This window comes from Rhopalosiphum padi, chromosome 3 (assembly GCF_020882245.1).
Source record: "Rhopalosiphum padi isolate XX-2018 chromosome 3, ASM2088224v1, whole genome shotgun sequence".
Classification (NCBI taxonomy): domain Eukaryota; kingdom Metazoa; phylum Arthropoda; class Insecta; order Hemiptera; family Aphididae; genus Rhopalosiphum; species Rhopalosiphum padi.
Genome location: NC_083599.1, coordinates 47,386,058 through 47,405,696, shown reverse-complemented (window position 1 = coordinate 47,405,696; position 19,639 = coordinate 47,386,058). Strand labels below are relative to the sequence as shown.

Sequence of the window (19,639 nt, the reverse complement as noted above, 5' to 3'; positions counted from 1 at the left end):
TAGTATAAGTGTAAACTGTAAAGTATTGTTGTATGGACTACTATACAATACACGCATGCATATATCAACTGCTCTGCTAGACAGAAAAATTACAATTCACAAGTGTGATTTTATGCTTAAAACATAGGTATGTTATAAGAAAAATTTTCACGCTTCATAAATTGGTCTGATTTTTGGTAGAAAGCAGAAGGTATTTAATAAGCCACATTGGACTTTGATTTATAATTACGTTGTTAAAAATACAAATACATACTAAAAAATATTAAAAACTCGTGAAAATTGATGAAGTTCAAACTTTAAGTGTACGATTTAGAAAAAAATTTTTAAAATCAAATTTACGCCCTATAAGAATTCCTATTTTTTAAATATTCATTAATGCGATTTCCTGGTTGTTGTTTTTTTTTCGTTCAATAATACGGAGAAATGGAAAATATAATACCTACCGTTAAATGCTAATCAATACTCGTATTATTGATAAATTATAATATTAATTATCCTCACCTGGAGTGAAATTAATAACTAAATGTGTGTCCTTCTGCGGAATATTAACGTAGAATTTCCCAACAATGTTTTGATCATCTCCTCTTCGTATCAGTCCGTTCACATAATGTGTTCCTTGAAAATTACTGTAATTCCCGTGGATAATAGTAGTATCGTGAATTGAATATTTCTAATTCACAATATTATTTAATGTTAGTTTTTTTTTTATTTTTTGTAGTAATAATTTATTATTAAAAACATTTACCTCGATCTGTATGGTTTTGTTAAAAAAATCCAATAAGCCCTTACCATCCCAATACTGATCTGGTAAGTATGCCCGTTTATAAGTAATATTGTTATGGAAGTAATGATAGAATTCTTGTGATTTAAAAGTACCAGCGGCGTCTAATTTAAATCTAAAAGTAATTCTTATGTTTTAGCAATAATATTAATTATTTTTCACACTATTTTTTGTTTTAACAAATTATTTATGAATATATATTTTCATCGATGATTTTGTCTTACGGTATTTAATTTTTATCAATAATTTGGTTGACTTTCTTATCCTTCATAAATACAATCATTCACGTGACTCATAATTATAGTTAATTATTACCTGGTAATCAAATGTCTTCCTTTAAGGGATAAAAAGTAGTTTCGTTTAGACTTAGCCGAATTATTTTCAATCAAGCAACCAATAGTAAATTTCCGTCTTGAATCCAATGCATAGTCGTATTCAGCATTTAAATCGAAGAGTATCGAATTACCACGTGAATAGTTCCCTCTAATTGTAACATTCTAAAAATATAATACATCGTTAGACCCTATAGCAACATACATAATATTATATTACATACATTGAATTAAATATTATGATAATTGCATCATTAAGCAATTATCTTAAAACCCAAATCTAAAAATATAATTTGAAGTACTACTAACAGTATATTTTAAAATATTAAAATGTAAAATATAACTATTTTGTGAATATTAAAAAGCATTAAAAAAAAAAACAACTCAAGTAAAGTGAACATATTATTCATTCTAAATAACTATAGATTCATAACTGAAAATAAAATAATTCACTAGTTTTTTTTTTTCGAGGAATTGTAATTTATAAATTAAAAATCATATTATTTTAATTTACCAAACAAAGTATACTATTCTAAAAACAAGTTGTTATAATATTTATACTTTATAGTTAGTTATTTTTCTCATTTGAATGACGTTGTTAACGCATAATTTCTCCTCATTATTAGAAATAAAGTGGCCTATATCTTATAAATTATAATATAACAATAAATTAATATACTACTAAGGTTACCTACTCTTTGTTTTAAAAATGTCTTCTAATATTTGCTCATCAAATGTGTGATTAGTTTATACATTTACAAGTTTACCAGCGAAACTGGTAATATTATTATTATTTACACTGGTGCGAAGTTTAAATTATCGATACAAATATTTTTAAATAGAAAACACATCACTGTAATAAAGTATGTTTATAAATGAATATTAAAAAAAAAACAATCTCGAGATCCAAGCTCTCTTAAAAATATGCAGACATTGAATAATTTTTATAAATAAAATAATATAATATGTACCACTCAAATAAAATTAAAGTTAACAACTACAATTCGAAGTTTATTTAATCGAGACATCTTATACTAGAATTACTTACTTTTTGGAATGAAGGGTGATATAGTAATACAGATATACGATGTCTATTGACTTTAGACTCAAGTTTTCTCCAATCAATTCGATATCCGAGTACGTATTTATCGTCCGGCAAAGTTCTGTGCTGTATAAGTGTCATCTGAGACATCAAATATTTAGTGTCTGTCTCTACGTCGCTAATAATTGAAAAATTCCTCCTGGGATATGCTACGTTTATATCAATAATTTTTCCATATTCACTGGGTGTCTTCAAACAAAGTTAGAATTATTTAAATTATGCGATTTAAAAATGAAATATATACTTATAATGATGTCAGTGCGCTATTTAATTTCTCTTTCTGAGAATCGTAACAAATTCGCATTCAGCAAAACTAATCTCGTGTTGTTAGCTTAAATAGTATATAAAGTGGATTTAATATGATCAAATTTAAAGTGAAAAACATTGTCTGTGCTTTTACATTTTGGCTATTTTACGATATTTCAATTTTTCTGCAAATAATGATTAGTATAGGTCAGCGGTTCCCAAACTTTTTTTCCCGTGGTACCTTTTTTGGGCCCAATTTAGCCACGGTGCCCTGCTGTGAATAACACGAAAGACAGAACAAAAAAAATACTCATTGATAACCAATTTTACGTAGACCGCGGTGCCCTTAGAAAGTGCTCGTGGCGCCCCTAGGGCACCCCTGTGCACAGTTTAGGAACCGCTAGTATAGGTATATAAAATATTAAAATTTAAAAAGCTTATATATCACAAGTTTGTTAGTAGACACTCTAGTATTAAATATAACTAGGCAAACTATAGTTAATTCAAATTTAGTATACTGTGCGAGGATCAGAGATAGAAAACAAATAGTGCACCAACATCTTCTTATCTAGTTTAATTACAATCTTACTTACCGAATTATGATAAGCAACCCTAAGTGCCGAATTCAGCCAAGCTTCGGGATTCAAAACTATTTTTACATTTCTTGTATAAGAGTCATCATTATCGTCAACATAATATGAATTGACCACGACGCTCCTGTTGAAATTGATCACTGCAAATTTAATGAAAACGACTTTAAATTATTTTTATTGATTTTGAAAAAATGCGTACTATTTGTATAAAAAAAATTAACTAAAAGATACGTATATCACAAAAAATAAATAAATATCGGAAAAATTTAGTTATTTTTTTTAAATTTTACAATAAATTATTATGTAAATTAAAATTAAAAATATATTAGAGTAGGTACCTATGTATTATTTTCTAAAGTTTATATATTATATGGCTTTTTAAATAAAAACTTCGGTAATACAATATTAAAACCTTGCCCTGGTAACCTGAAAAAAATCCCAAGTATGCTACAGATAGTTCGTATAGTAATGAAATCAAACTATTTAGTAGTATTTACCTAACCAGCTAACCTATAACCTATTTCCTAAAGTAATTATGTCTTATTGAAGAGGAATGAGTGCAAATTTTCCCGTAACACATATAAAGCACTACATTCCTAATATCGTAATCTTTGTGCTTAGTTGAAGTTCTAATCAAATGCTTGACGTGTAGTTTAATATTTTTTTAATTATATCTACCTATTTATTAAAATATAATTCTGCATTTTTAGTATTGTTGATTATTGTTACAGGCATTATATAATATATTCTACATTATAGTTGGTAGGCAGATTTCTTATTTTTTATTAGTAATATATAATAATTCAGAACGATACATGTGATAAATACTAACAAAACAGATATAATATCATATCTGATGCCAGGAAATTATGCACGTTGTTAAAAAGAAAAACTTTATCAAGAACAAACATATATTATATTTTATAATGGGCCAGTCACAACGTTGCTCCCATCGTTTATAATTTAATTTTATAATTTTGAAAAACACGTATAAAGTTTTATATTTTAATTTTAAATATTTGTTTAAACACATTATTTAAAGAAGTATTATATTTTTGTTTCATCAACATTTTTTTTTTTTTTAGACACCAATACATTTTTAATTTTTAATATATATTCAGGAATCGACACATTTGCATACTCAGTTAAAATTAGATTGACAGACTAGCTAATAATTTTTGATGCCCATCTCCGTTAACTTTAATACTGTGTGTATAAACAACTGATTAAAATTTCAAGTATAGATAATTTTTAAATATTTTTATTCCGACTTTTATGGCTTTTTTTAAAAGCTTTATATCTTTTTCAGCGTTTTTCCGGTGCATCAATTTTAGTCGTTGTCAACGTGTCACGTATAGACAAAAAAGTATATAGTTTAATTTTAATTGGGTATTTTATACTTGTGGTCTTCTAATAGTCTGTACGCGTGAAATCATTTAAATCATAACAAAAAATTAATATAATATTATTGATTAATGAATCTAATTATACACCAATAATAGCGTTCTCCTTGCCTTGAATAATTAGTTTCCGACATCAAAGACATGCCCAGTTATCACAAAATTCACTCAATCATTCTACGTTTTCATCTATTGAAAAATAATTAATTTACTGTTGACCGTAATGGTACTTGTAATGTCAAACGATACCGATACGCAAATAATTCTTGGTAAGGTATTTGATAAATGCGAACTTGTGCGTTGTTTACTCAGGATTCATTAAAATGGATTTTTTTTTAATTATGCAAAGTGTTGTTTTAGACCCATGAATGGTAACTCGGGATCGATTACGCAATATAATATATTTTTAAACTAAAAATGTATACACAACCCTCAGATTAGTTGAATTCGAAGCGCAAAGTATATAATAATATAATATAATATTATTGTATTTTCAATACAGATTCTTTTTCGTCATTATTATTATAACAGCCCTTTAGGTACAAAAATATTATATTAAATCACCGCACGATCACACGAATAACAATCTCGATTACATAACACAAAACCCAAACCTTTCAATGTATTTGCCCTGGCTACTTCATATTTGTCCTGCAGCATCTCAAGAGTCACGTTGAATTCAGTTTCGTTGTGAAGTTTAAACATTTCTATACGTTTAAAGTCCTAAAATCCAATACAAAAATATTATTCAATGGTATAATAATAACAGCTTTATAAATATAAAATAGTCTCTATGTATAAGCTACTTAGATTGCGATTAGGAAGATGACTCACCGGCATTTTCCAAGGACTAAATATAAGTAACATTATCGATATTTGGAGAAAAATTGAAAAATAAATGTTTATGAATTGGCTCAAAGTGGTTTAAATTAAAGATTAAAGCATACATATTTAAATCGTCTATTACTTTTTAACGTTTATCTTAAAAATAAAATAATTTTGAGAGGATTTCATATTGGTTTTGCTACATTTCTGCAAGTGTTGTGAAATTCAATTTTTTAAATGTATTTATTTATTAACTAGCTTTTTGTTAAAATATTTTTTTTTAAATCATATGAAATTCCTCTCAAAAGGTTAAGATCTTTAGTCTCCGTGGTAAATATTTTACCTCTACCTATATAATATTAATATAAAGGTAGTAATAGCCAATTTGCATCAACGTGTTTATTTATCAAAAAAGGGCAGTGAGTCGTCCTTGACAGATAAACGCGTGAAAAAAGCAATTAAATAAAAATAATATTGTTACGCACAGTTTTGGGAACGTCCACAGTGGCCACATGACCATCTTTATTCACCCTGTGGAGGTATTTCACGCCAAGTGGTAGCACTTTATTCTGGACCGTCACATCAATAGCATCGTCAATAAAGTCGTTTTCGTGTACAGTAAATTTCCTGGTGAAGTTTCCTTCAATGATTTTAATATCGTCGTATACGACTCTTGAATCCCCGATTATTTCTTTCGTTAAGTCCTATAATACATAATAATGTATTTTATAGAATTTAATATTAATGTACAGTGAATGGAACAAGAAATACGAATTTGGATTATTTTCAACAAATAACATGCATATTATATCTATATAAGTATCATAATCAAAACGATCAGATTAATGGTGGTACGGATATATTATTATTATTCTGCCGTCTGGCTTTATATTATAAGTTAGGGTTATTCATATATTATGTTTTAGTACATAAATCACCAATAATTATTATTGTTATATAACGAAAACCGTAGATTAAAAATTACTATTTAATTGTAAGCTTTTTTTTTTCTATTTTTAAATTAAGTATATAACATAATAATATATACAATAAGCAAAACTGGCAACATAAATTATAGAGTTTCCCGATTAAATATTCAATCGGGACTTTTTCTTTCATGTATCTACAAATTATTTACACATTTTAAAATATAATATGTTTTTACTAGATAAGTAGAACACGACACCTATGTATTTTTTGGATTGCTTAAAATAGTTTAATAATTAGTAGATTATAATAGTGAGTAAGTGCTGAATTAGTGAAAGTTATGTGTTGTGTGTGTAGTGGTTTTCTAATTCAGACAAGAGTTATAAACCAAAATGTAACTAATTTAAGGTATAATCATTGAAGAAAATAATGAGGTTTTCAAATTATCACTCATATTATAATAAGTTAAGTATTGTTTTCAGTTTTCTATAATTTTAAATTTTTTCTAATTTAGTTATTTTGTTGATTGTTGTAATTTATAGATGTCTACTATAATATACATAAATTGAATATCTAAGTTGTTTTATAATTTATAAATTTGTATGTTGGATATAATATTTTAGTAATTTACGATAATTATCAATTAATATTTCTTATTAATATTTTTGGCAGTAAGTAATTATAAGTAATGTATAGCCGTATAGGTACAGTAGATATACACACCAACGTTAGGTTAAGTAGGTACCTATTTATGTTAAATATAAGATTTAAGAGTTACAATCTTAGACTTGAACAATAATTTTCGAATCTTAGACGATAGTAAGACGATTTTTCAAAATGTATGATAATGACAGGACTTAGGTATTTTTGTTTTTATTCGAAAGAAAGGGAGGTAGCTTGATCTGAAAGAAATTGACGTATACGCTGTATATATATGGTATTACAATTGTATGCCAGTGAACTTACTTCGTATTTGAACGCGAACCTACCAACGTGGTACTTCTTGTCGATTGGGAACTGTAAAAGTATTTCTCCAACGTTTAATGTGCTGACTTCTTTCAGTGTCTTGGAATTGGTGGCGTTCAATAGAGCGCTAGTGTGTGGCCAAAACACTTCGATATGTCGGTGAAAGTTCAACCTGTCGAATGCATACCACCACTGTAATATTATTGTCGCAGAAGTTTCCGGTTTCAAAAGTTTAAAAATAAATTATATTTTACAGTGTTGTTTCTGCAATAACGCGCAACGCAAAGTATGGAATAGTGACGAACGGCGTAGTCGTGTTAATGAACGATATAAAATTATCGAACGATTCGAAATTCACCATTGCTGAAGTGATCTTGACTTCCGGTGGATAAAATACTTCCAAACTATAAATTAAAAAATAAATACAAACATCTATACAATTTATTGATTTTACACATTATGTACAAATAGGGAATTAAATCAACCATTGCTTAAGCAGATAAGCACTTCAATTTTTTAACGAAAACCTTACTGCTACAATTTAAAAATAAAATAATTGTTTTTCAGTGAAACCAACATAGATTATATTATATTAATATTATATATTATTGTTTATATTCTTTTAAAAAAGTCAAAACAATAATTATATTATTGATTTATAATCCATAAATTAATTGTTTTCTACCTAATTAATATGATACACATCATAATAGTTATATGTATAGGTACTAAGAAATTTCATGAAGTACTTATATGTATAATGAATAATATGTTTTTTACATAAGTAGTGTCAGAGCTGTATTCGCAGGGCATATTCGAAATAAATGTAATATATTTATTGATATGAAGATGTTAACACAATGCATATAACCTATCTAAAAAATTATTTTAAATTTATTTGTAATTTTATATGATTGGCTTACTTTATTAGTATTTTTGAAGTTTTCTAAAAACATAATGTAAATCTATTTAGCACATATTGTATTTGCACAATATCTACCCACGCGTAGTATTTCTAGCATTTTTATTACGTAGGTATTTTTGACAGACGAGAAGGTAATATTCGAAAATGTATATTACAAGAAATTCTGAAAATTGTTCATCTTATTTTATAAATGGACATGAAAATTAATTAAGCAAATACTATTGAATTGAATATGACTGCAGACTGTAAGTTATTTTCTAAATAATTTTAAAACAATTTAAAAAATCAATGTTGAATCAAATTTATATTAATAATCATTTTAAGATTTATTTTTAATTTGCTATTTGGATAGGTACTTGATTATTTTGGTAAAAATTATGGCGGACTAATAATAAGCTTATATCGATCGAAATGTTGGAATAATATTTATTTACATTTGTAAAAAATAATTAGATTTTCATTCTTCATACTAGCATACCCGTATTTAAAATATTTTACTTTATCAGAGATGTAAGTAGAAAATATATGTATGATATTTTAGACGCTCTGAATAGTATTATTATTTTAAATTATGCACGTGTGTTATTCCTATGCAACATATTATTTATAAATAAGCTGTGTATAGACAATTATTTTAATACTTTGTTTGTAGCCTTTTTATTCTTGGTTACAAATACAATACTATTTTTAACTCTGTGACCCTAAAGTTTCTTTTTTATTATTATCCAACTTGATAAAATGTCTAGTTTTCATTCTGCGAGATTCGCGTACATAATAATAATATGGCCACTCTATAATTACTTTCCTTTTCAAATTTCATGTTTTCGTTTTCATTATATTTTTTATACCTTTTTTAAACGATAATTAACAATAAAAAATAAGCATTCCAAAAATCTAACAATACAATTTTATTTTCAATAACCTACAATTACTCATAAAAATTTTAAAAAAATGTCTAAAACATGGTTTTCATTAATATAAATACAAAAGAAATAGAAGCACTAAAAATGCTAAAACGAGACAATTTTATACTATGTTAATATTTATTAACCTACTTTTTATGTAGTGATACATCGTTTTTACAGTTAAATTTACAATACTTAAATCAAATCCAAAATCCGACATTTATCCATACAAGTATCGGGTACTAATTTTACTTTTAAATATTGATAAAAGGAATCTCTAAAGTAATAACTAATAACTAATAACATTGTCATCATTATGAATTTAAAATTGACTCATTTGTATGGATAACGATGTCTATACAGATTGATTCTATTATAAAATCACACTCATTATTTCAAAATCTTTTAAGGTTTTTTTTTTATAATTTCCAGTCAAAATCAAACAACATTAACAAAAAAGTTTTTATTATTATATATCATATTTTTTAAGTTTTTTACTTTTTTAAATGACATACATTTTTAATTTCATATTCTAAAGTAGAATATTTTTTTTTGTATATTTCAATAAATAAAAATCGAAATTCGGACGATTCATGAGTAGTTATGACTTTATGAGTTATAAATATTTACAGCTTAAGTGAGTAGTAGAAAAAAATTTGTGGAGTATCCCTGTATCTTTTCACTCGGCGACTCATTAAACTCCAAAATGCACAAATGTGTACCATTTACCACAATAGGTACTTAAAAAAATGTTATGTTGTGGTTTATTTTAACCAACTTTCCAAAATATGTCATGGCCATAAATGTGTTAAATTAAAAATGTATGTTCTTGAAAAAAGTAAACAAATAAATAAAAAATTATAACAGTAAAAAAACTTTTTTTTAATATTGTTTGATTTCGATTGGAAGTTATGTAAAAAAAAATATTTTTAAAAACTAATAAATTTTGAAATAATAAGTTAAATTTGATAAAAAATATCATTCAGTAATTACAAAAAAAAAAAAAAAACAATAATAGCAATAAAAATATTCATAGTGTTTATGACAATATTTATTCAATGTTTAATTCTTTGATGGTATATAGATTAAAATATAAGTATGTATTAACCACAATTATTGTTATAAATTTGAATTTATCTTTACGTATCTAATATTATTGAGTTAAAAAATAATTAAAATAAACGTTCATTGCATCATAAAATCTGTTAAATGTTTCTATAGTATTATCATCAAAATTATTTATCGAAATAGTAAGCATTATAATATTTACCTACTATAATAATTATATACATGCAAAATTAATTTGATTCACCTGATATTATGCGGTTTGTTTGGCTTTTTGTACACTAAATTAGAAATATGTCTGTGCTTAAGGAAACTCGCGTCAAACACATTATGTATGTCGTAAAACTTTTCCATTGTCTTACCACTGAACGTGTCAACCAAAAACACGCGATTTTCTGTTCTATACGCCCACGTCACCAAACCATTTATTTTCTCGTTCCAGAGAACCTGTGTCAAAAACATTCAGACACGTTTAAAACCGTCCGCCACAACAATGACATTGTCGTTGTCCGTCATAGTTTGGTAGGTAACCACCTATACATAAGACACTTACCTCGCTGAACGTGGCAAATTCGTAATTTAGATCTGGCGATCGGTAATGGAACAGATGCGAGATAAATTCGAATTGATCATGAATCTTCAGATTGCCGACAATTGCGTATTCATTGGTAATGTTTTGTGGCAATATCAAATGCGTCAAAAATGATATGTTCCGGAGCGACGGTATCATCGCTGTTGAATTAGCTTCGAATCTATTATTTATTAAACATAATAAAATATTTGGCGATTACGAAAACTAATATTATCATGCTCTATATATAAAACGAGCTATTCGCACGGTTTAAGGGCAGGTTGTAACATTGCCCTATGAAATGTAAACAAACAGGAAGTTTTCTTATAACAATATTGCTTTACTTATTTTCTTTTAAACATTTTGTAATTTTTAATAAGTATCAGTTATCAAAGGGAAATTGACAAAGTTATTACAGTTTTTTTCAGTAGTAAGAAATATTTTTTTAAATATTTTATTTTAAATGAACTATGTCTTGTTTTATTACTACATAGATATTGTTTATTATTAATATATTTTCAGTATTATAAAGCAAAAGCCAAAAGCAATTTAAAAATAAATGGCATGCCCAGAGTTAAGAATTAATAAACTTAATTTATTATCCTCCGAATACGTTTGTTTTGTATTGAAACTTAACTGATATACATATATGTCAGATGTGGTAGGTGAGTTAATACACAAAAAATGATAACACTTTCGATAAATATAGAAGTGCATGTTTTACGTAGACTTGGTAAATTAATATAAAATCTTTAATTTAAAATTATACCTAACCAAAAAAAATTAACGATAAATAAAAACTTAAAAATATTTAGTATTTATTTTCTAATTTAAGCCCTTAAGGAACACAAATAATTATAGATCTGTAATTTTTTTGTTCTACGAGTATAATATTTTAAATAACTAATGTCATAATATTACTTATTAATACTTAAATATTATTTATTATTACCAATGTAAATTGTGATTTTTCTACAAAACCATTATAGTTTAGTTATAACTAATAATATATACAATAAGTATGACTTACGTCCACTTTTTGTTGGCAGTGACACGTGCTCCTACGGTTATTTGACTGATACTGTTATCAGGGGCAATGAAGTACATTTTGGAAAATAACTTTTGGTACGACATTTTATTCAGCGCGTATTCGATGTCTACCGCTCCCCAGATATGTTGTGGCGGCGACATTACCCAGTCGATATTTATGTGTCCTTGTAAATATCGAGATTCCACAGAGCTTCTGATTACGCCTTTGTCGCCGATGAACCTGTTAGCACAAATGTCGTGATTTAAAACTCTATTATCGATGGAAACCCCTTAACTCTCGACCATCCGACCTAACAACCGCACGTACCACAGTTTGACGTTTCCTAATAACAAAGTGGATACTCCATCGATTATTGATTCTCCTTGAACGTTTACCACATATATTCCTGGGCGTTTGAACACTAATGAACTCTTCACGAATACAGCTTGAGAGTTATCTTGCATTGAAGATATCTACAAGTAAACCAATAAACAAACATATATTATAATATAGTAAATAATATGATATTATATACTCATAATACGTTGATCAAATACAAGGTCATTTGGAGAAGTTTTCAAAAAAACTATGATGACAAAATAATAATTGGCCTACGCGTGCCCACTCAAAATTAAAGAAATTTGAGCCACTCGTGCTTTTTTTTTAATGAACTATTTACTCCCCGAGGTAGAAATCTGATATTATGCTTATCAACAAATTTAATTAATAATATCGATCATGTTTCATTCACTGAATAATAATCTGCTTGATTAGAAAACTAGATATTTGTCATTACTCGCTAATCTAGAAAACAAAACAACCTCACACACATCAACATTGTGAATACGACGTTATAGAAAATCCATTATTTTTAATAGAATAATTACAAAGTTAAACATTTACCTAACAAAAACTAACTGAAATTATTGATTATTTATTATATACAGCTGTAGGCGGGACGAGCAATTCAAATTTACCAAAGCGGTAATTAAAAAAAAAATTTAAGTTCCACAGGCAGCATTTTATTTGTGCTTTTTTATACAAAAATTTTAAAAATATAATATTTATTCAATATACATAAATTTATAAATACTATAGTCTAATAACACACTGCCTATAACAACTAATGATGTTTGTTTCAAATTTAAATAAACGATTCGTTATAATAAATGACTTTATTAATTGTATTTTTTAATCCTAAATAGTCTACAGCCACATTTGAATAATAATCATCTACTTGATAATGCTTATATGAAAATAATAAAAGAAGCATTGGCCGGACAAAAGAGATATGAGGGTCGCAAATTTTCCAACCTTGATATATATAATAAAGTAAAATGTACTACCTAATAATCCGTGCAACAGAATTTTATATTAAAATTAATTATGTTTCATTCATTAAATAATTCGTCATGATCCATAATCATTTTTTAGCGTGTGTTTTTATTTAATTTTGATATTTAATTTTGGCGATAAAAAGTAATATTATCATAAAAATAAATCTAATTCATCCGATACAGGTGTGCGACTACACAAGTGTCAATAGTAAAATTCCGTATCTTCGATTCAATGCCTATATTTATATTAATATTTGTTGCGCATATTATAAACAAAACTAACTTACCTCTACAGTAGTCATTCTTCCTTCTTCAGTGGATACAATTAGTGTACTTAATCTGATTATTTTTTTCATTGATTGCAACATTGCTAAAATCATGTAACCATGGGCATCATGCTTCACTTGCATCACAATACTTCCGACCGAAATCCCTTCTTTAGTTAAATAAGCTTCCAGCTAAAAGACGGTTTAACACGCGTCGATTATAAATATTATAAATGTACCTATCATAATAATATAATATAATATTTTCGTTATAATAATAAAAGGTTGTTTACAAAAAAAAAATCTTTTGATATTTTTTTTTTTTTTTTTGTAAGCGTTGAACCACAAAGGTTAGTGAAGTTGATTAAAACATTTCCATCTGCTATATAGTAGGTTGTCAATTGTAATAGATGTGTTAAATTTGAATTTTAAAATAAATCATTATATACATTAAAAAAAAAATATATTCTGATTAAAGTTAACAAGCGAATCAGCATATACATTTAAGGGGTTAATGTGAAATGGTTCCCAGGTCAAATAAAGTTTACGAATTGGTTCCCAAAAAATTACTTATCAGTATACAACTGTTATAAAATATATACAAATCGATAATCTTATAATATTTTATTAGGCTTTACGATGTCTGGAAAAGTTTATAAAAATAATTTCATATCTAGTTGTATCTAGTAGTAATTTTTTAGTTTCACTTAAATATTATTATTGATGTAAGGAAAAAATATTATTATTGACCAATAAATACGAGTATGTAGTGTATAATATGTATAATGTATATTATTATACTGATCAACATTTTTAACCATACTTAGGTATTCTAGATAGTGTTTGAAGTATGAAATATGAAATATTATATCTATAATAATTCTAGACAGTCCTAAGTCTGTATAAAATGGGAAGGAAATTGATGATTGAATATATCATAATAATTTGAAAAATTAATTTAACAAGATTGTATTATCATGAAAGCTTACGGGAACCAATTCGTAGTTATCCGTTTAAGGAAAGTTTATGCCATATTCAAGGCTGTAACTGGGGAGGAAGGTCCAAGGATCGGACCTATTTTCAGACCTATGATCGGATTTATTTTCAAAAATAATAACATTTTAGTTGTGAATATTAACTATACATGTACAGGTATTTATATTTTAAAAAACGTTGGACCTCTCCCAAAATTTTTTTTCAGTTACGGCCTTAGTCATATTAATTTTTATTATTAGTATCTCCTTGATTGGATAAATTGATTTTTAGTCTAAGCTATCGTATATGTATTTTAAGTAAATTCCGTCATACTACAGAATAGTGTATAAGTTAAGTTCATTGTACAAGTACAATAATAGTAGCTATTTAAAACGTATCAGTCTAAATATTTTTGAAAACTATAGGTTGATATAGGTACCTAAGTAAATAAAAATACGATATACATTCTAGGTAAAAATGTCTAGTCATTTAGATTATTTCTATCTGAATCAGAATCTAAAATATTAAATTAATTTTTTATTTTAACAACGGCTTTTATATAGGTACCTGCTTATATAAACATGGAATTTAATTTGTTTTACAAATCAACTAGAAAAACCTGCAAGTTATAACAACGGTCTCAGTTAAATAGAAAAATTAAAAATAAAATAACTTTCTAACTGGCTTGTTGTCATACGATGAAGTTGAAATAAAATCCACATAATATATTATACTCATTAGTCATTAGTTATTACACTCTTCACTGAAGAAAGGATTATAATTTATAACAATATTTACAAAAATAGTATATGTACTATTAGTTATTATTATTATTTTTTTTTTTATTAAATAACTATTAAAAATAATGTTTTGCAATATACCTAAATTGAGTACTTCGTTAGGTATAGGTAATACAAATATTTCAATATACGTCAATATATTGTTATAAATGTTATAATATACGTCTTAATATAATATTATTGATTTAATGAAAACGAATAAATCGTCGATCTACAATCGAACCATTCTAATAAAAACCAAACCTACAATGGAAACAATTAGGTACATATTGCCATGAAACGTCTTGTTACTATATCACAAAAATATTAATAATTATAATAGTGATAATATTGAATACATACTGCTAATGGAAACGAGCTATTTGCGGACGCCCAGCCACTGATCCTGTATGACTGGTCACCGATCATAATCGCATCGATTCCTTTTCGACCATCCTTTGCAAACAACGATCCCAAAAAGTGAACGTTCCTGTACATTATTATTATTATTATTTATATATCAAATCATTAATATTATGAAATAACCTTATTCAATTATTATAATTCTATTATGGAATAAATTTATAAAAACATTCCGAAATCAATAATGTTATACGAATTTTGAATAAGTACTTAAATCTGTAATGTTTTGTAACATATTATAATCTTAAATATGATAATAATGTTGTGGTTTAGCTGACCTCAATCCTTCCAGCGACGATTCCAAGTTAAGAGTGATCGACTGTTCTTTTAAATGAGCTCTGGCCTTCATTTCGGCTTTCCGAGAATAGTTGAGGTATGATTCCAGGAAATACGACTTAGTGTCTTTCTGGTGGAAGTACTGTAAGCTACCTTGCACGTGGTTGAGCACCGCGAACGGTGTTACGATTTCACCACTAAGCTTTATGAAATTGTATCCGTCTATCTGCCAAGTGCTCTTGATGTCCAACACTACCTCGTTAACCTTTTTCACGGCGTAACAATTTTGTTCGGGTGTCAATAATGTTATAGTGATAATAATATAAAAATGGTTACAAGTTCATGTATTTACGCCTAAACTCACCTGTGACACCGTTGGTCTGCTGATCACGAACTGCACGTTTTTCTCTATCTCTGTATAATCTTTTTTCACTTGAACACGGAACACAGGCAATTCAAATAGTTTTGATGTCACGTCCACGTCCACTATCGTATCGAAGTAACCGTCATAGACCTGTAAAAACACACGACCAATATTATTAATATAATTGATAATTGCTCGCAGGTATGGGGAAAGGACTAAAGGAGAGCGAGAAAAATTTACAAATACATTTGGAAAAAAATAATTCTTATTAATATAATTATGATAAAAAAATAAATTATTGAATCGAATTAATAAATTTATCATTCCAATCATAGTTTGCCCTTCCTCTCAGGTTTTTAAAGATTAACTTAAATAATATCATTAATGTTGTACCTCCATATTTCCTATGACAAACATGTTGGTGTAGTTAGTCTTCACCGTGATGTTTGTTTCGTAAAAATGTTTCAGTATTTTTACACTCATGCTCGAGTTACAGAACTCGAGGAGTTTGAACGGCGAAGTTAAGTAGAACTTGATCTCATAAATACCAAATGGGACGTTGTTTGCCAAATCCGGGTCGTCCTGATCTTCTGAACCGGGATCCGATAAAGCCGTCGTTAAAAAGTCAGCGTCGAGAGTTGTCTGTAATAACGTAAAAAAATATAATCGATTTCATACATTAAAACATAACCGGATTTTATTATTTATTAAATTCAATTAAAATAATATTATTAAGGACTAAAGATATTTTTTTTGATTTATTCTGTGTATTAAAATAAAAATCCCACATACCACACAAATAAACTACACAATGCTTAACTATAAACTGTTGTGTTATAGGCGGTGAAATATCAGCTAGCTATAAATATTATGTTTTCGTAATTTTCTTTTGTGAAAATTAATGAAAAATTAGTTTAAATGGTTGGAATTTAAATGTGTATATCTTGTTCATATTTTTATTTATTTAACTCGAAAATATTATTATTTGTAATCATAATTTTTTTTTTTTATATATAGAAAAAAATATAATTATTGTGTTTTAAACTTATGCTGATATTTTTGAATAAACTTTTGATTTTAGAACATTAATTTAATACCAAACTAATAGTTTAATCTATTTTCCAATATTAATTTAATTTCAAATTAATTACTAGCGCTTCAACGAAACACTAATGTAGGTACCTACGAAACTTCTATAGTATGAGAATTGTAATAATATTCCAACAAATGAGCAAATACAGTAATACTAGAAATTGGAATCCATGAAATATAACAATATTTGAACTACCCGTTAACGACTGAGTAAACCCTAAAATACCGGAAATTTTTGTAACATTTAAAATATAGTTTAATACAAAATTAAATTGTATACCAAAGATGTATTTGAATTTATTTAAATGCCATTTTATATTAAAAAATAATTTAAATTCTAATAAATACTCCTAATTGGAAAATAACCCAATAACACTCATACGCATAAACAGACCTATATTTATTTATATACAGTTATTACGTACAGGTATATGGTATGTGGTACTTTCAAACATTTTGATTGTCAATATAATTATAATTTTAAAAAACAAAGTTATATTTAATAGTGTTTCTATTTTTATTTTTATTACACGAATAAAATAAATGATTTTTTGGATATGTTTCAATATAATATTAAAAATAAACTAATATTCTTTGCACGTGGGCAGTTCATTGTCTTAAGTTTAAACTGGGTAAATCAATTTAATTTAAATAAAACAAATATCAAATCAAATAAAATGATTCTCATCAAATATGTAAAGTTTGTAAACCTAAAAAGAAAATAAATATATTAATATTCAATTGAAATTTAAATAATCTAAAAATCGTATTACATGGTAAATAAGAAATTTATGATTATTTTACTATTTATAGTTATTTAACTAAAAAATATTTTTAAAGATTATAAATATAATAAGTGTGCTAATAATTTTTAATTGAATAACATAAGTACGCTGTACGAAATGTATTGGTAACGCCTTTTAAATTTGTAAGTGTTGTTACATAAAGATGTGCCTAACTGTGACCAATTTAATAAAAATATTAAACTATTTATTTGGATATTTCTTTCGCAATTTTCATGAAATATCCATAAACCACCTGTGTGCAAATTCCAATTGATTGATTGACATATTGAACTAAAAGTTATTTTTTGAAAACAAACATTACTGCATTACTTATACATAAATCAACAATACTTTCTTTTTCCCAATCGTAGTCTAACGCTCAACATTTTTATTATTCTAAAATATAAAATTTTAAAATTGTATGATAAATTTTTTAATCGTAATGATACTTTATATGTCAGATGAATAACATTTTATTTTATTTTATTTGCAGGGCACAACATACAACTGTCACTTTTCTCATGTAATAGATATAGTATTAATTATAGCACAAAATTATTTGTATTATTCTCATATCCACGTAAAATATTAGTTTGAATATATTGATTAAATTTCACTCAAATAATACTTATTGATTTTATGGGTTTCAATAAACAAAAATTTCAAGTCTAAAAATTCAAATTTATAGTTAGACGTAATTTTACTTTTTGGGAATTACCGTTAATGTTTTATTGAAATTGACTATAGATGCGATTAAATTGGATATAATATGATTTTCGTTCTCGGCAAACACCGCAAATTCAGAAAATATCTTTGAAAACCGTTCGTACGATGTCGTCACGTTCAGTTCATTTTTGATATCCAAAAAATTCTGACAACAAAAATAACATGAGCTTACAATGATTAATGATTTCCGCCAAAATAAAACAACATAGGTTATGTTATCCAATTGTATACCTTTAAAAATAATTCGTCTATCAATGTGACCTTTACGATTATTGCCGACAGGCCGACTTGTGTTGTATACATAATATCTTTTTGTGTTACATTGAAATTCGCAATCACTGAGGGATAGTATGCCGTGTCGATTTCAAAAAGCCCGTTATAGAGCACCATTGATAACTCAGCGTCCTCGTCGTAATAATATTCGTCTATTTCTTCAGGTCTGGGTATGGTTGCGTACACGAGTTTCACGCCTATCTAAAAATGTGATATAAAAAATAAGATGATTATTATTATTATTATTATTATTATATAGTATACAGGCATAAAATATATCTAGGCTCAAAATTCTGGAGAAAGGGCTATAATCCCAGAAAATAATTTTTCAATAAATATTTAAACCAGTGGTTCTCAACCTTTTTTATTCATATTTTCTTTAGGCTTTTAGCCAATAGTGTCAAACACTGCGTCACCCTAACATCAAAATAATAAACAATTTCAACTGTATACTTTAGAATTATTCTTTTATTAAAAAAAAAAATATACAATAATACACTGAAAAATAATAATTAATAAATACCTATACACTTAATTTGAGTTATAGGTTCAATAAACGTTGACGCTTTAAACTTTAAATTGGCAAATAAAAAAAAATAAAAGCAAAAATAATAAAAATTTATATACATTTAATGGGAAACTTGACCCTGGTGGAGATTTTGTGTCACCCTGGTT

The 19,639-nt window shown here is 26.6% G+C and overlaps 1 protein-coding gene across 1 annotated transcript in view; it reads right to left on the bottom strand.

Moving 5' to 3' along the window:
• The window catches only part of LOC132927772 (uncharacterized), a 104,079-nt gene that overhangs the window by 50,383 nt on the left and 34,057 nt on the right, over nucleotides 1–19,639 (bottom strand). Inside the window, exons 34-53 of the mRNA XM_060992365.1 lie at nucleotides 18,923–19,165; nucleotides 18,684–18,836; nucleotides 16,482–16,730; nucleotides 16,089–16,238; nucleotides 15,727–15,989; nucleotides 15,389–15,515; nucleotides 13,293–13,463; nucleotides 11,996–12,141; nucleotides 11,669–11,908; nucleotides 10,621–10,819; nucleotides 10,315–10,514; nucleotides 7,427–7,576; nucleotides 7,173–7,344; nucleotides 5,765–5,983; nucleotides 5,069–5,177; nucleotides 3,055–3,194; nucleotides 2,162–2,404; nucleotides 1,097–1,278; nucleotides 746–896; nucleotides 502–670 (exon numbers count right to left, since the gene is read on the bottom strand). Of these exons, the coding sequence (XP_060848348.1) occupies nucleotides 502–670; nucleotides 746–896; nucleotides 1,097–1,278; nucleotides 2,162–2,404; nucleotides 3,055–3,194; nucleotides 5,069–5,177; nucleotides 5,765–5,983; nucleotides 7,173–7,344; nucleotides 7,427–7,576; nucleotides 10,315–10,514; nucleotides 10,621–10,819; nucleotides 11,669–11,908; nucleotides 11,996–12,141; nucleotides 13,293–13,463; nucleotides 15,389–15,515; nucleotides 15,727–15,989; nucleotides 16,089–16,238; nucleotides 16,482–16,730; nucleotides 18,684–18,836; nucleotides 18,923–19,165 (3,676 nt within the window). The remainder of the gene's footprint in view (nucleotides 1–501; nucleotides 671–745; nucleotides 897–1,096; nucleotides 1,279–2,161; nucleotides 2,405–3,054; nucleotides 3,195–5,068; nucleotides 5,178–5,764; nucleotides 5,984–7,172; nucleotides 7,345–7,426; nucleotides 7,577–10,314; nucleotides 10,515–10,620; nucleotides 10,820–11,668; nucleotides 11,909–11,995; nucleotides 12,142–13,292; nucleotides 13,464–15,388; nucleotides 15,516–15,726; nucleotides 15,990–16,088; nucleotides 16,239–16,481; nucleotides 16,731–18,683; nucleotides 18,837–18,922; nucleotides 19,166–19,639) is intronic.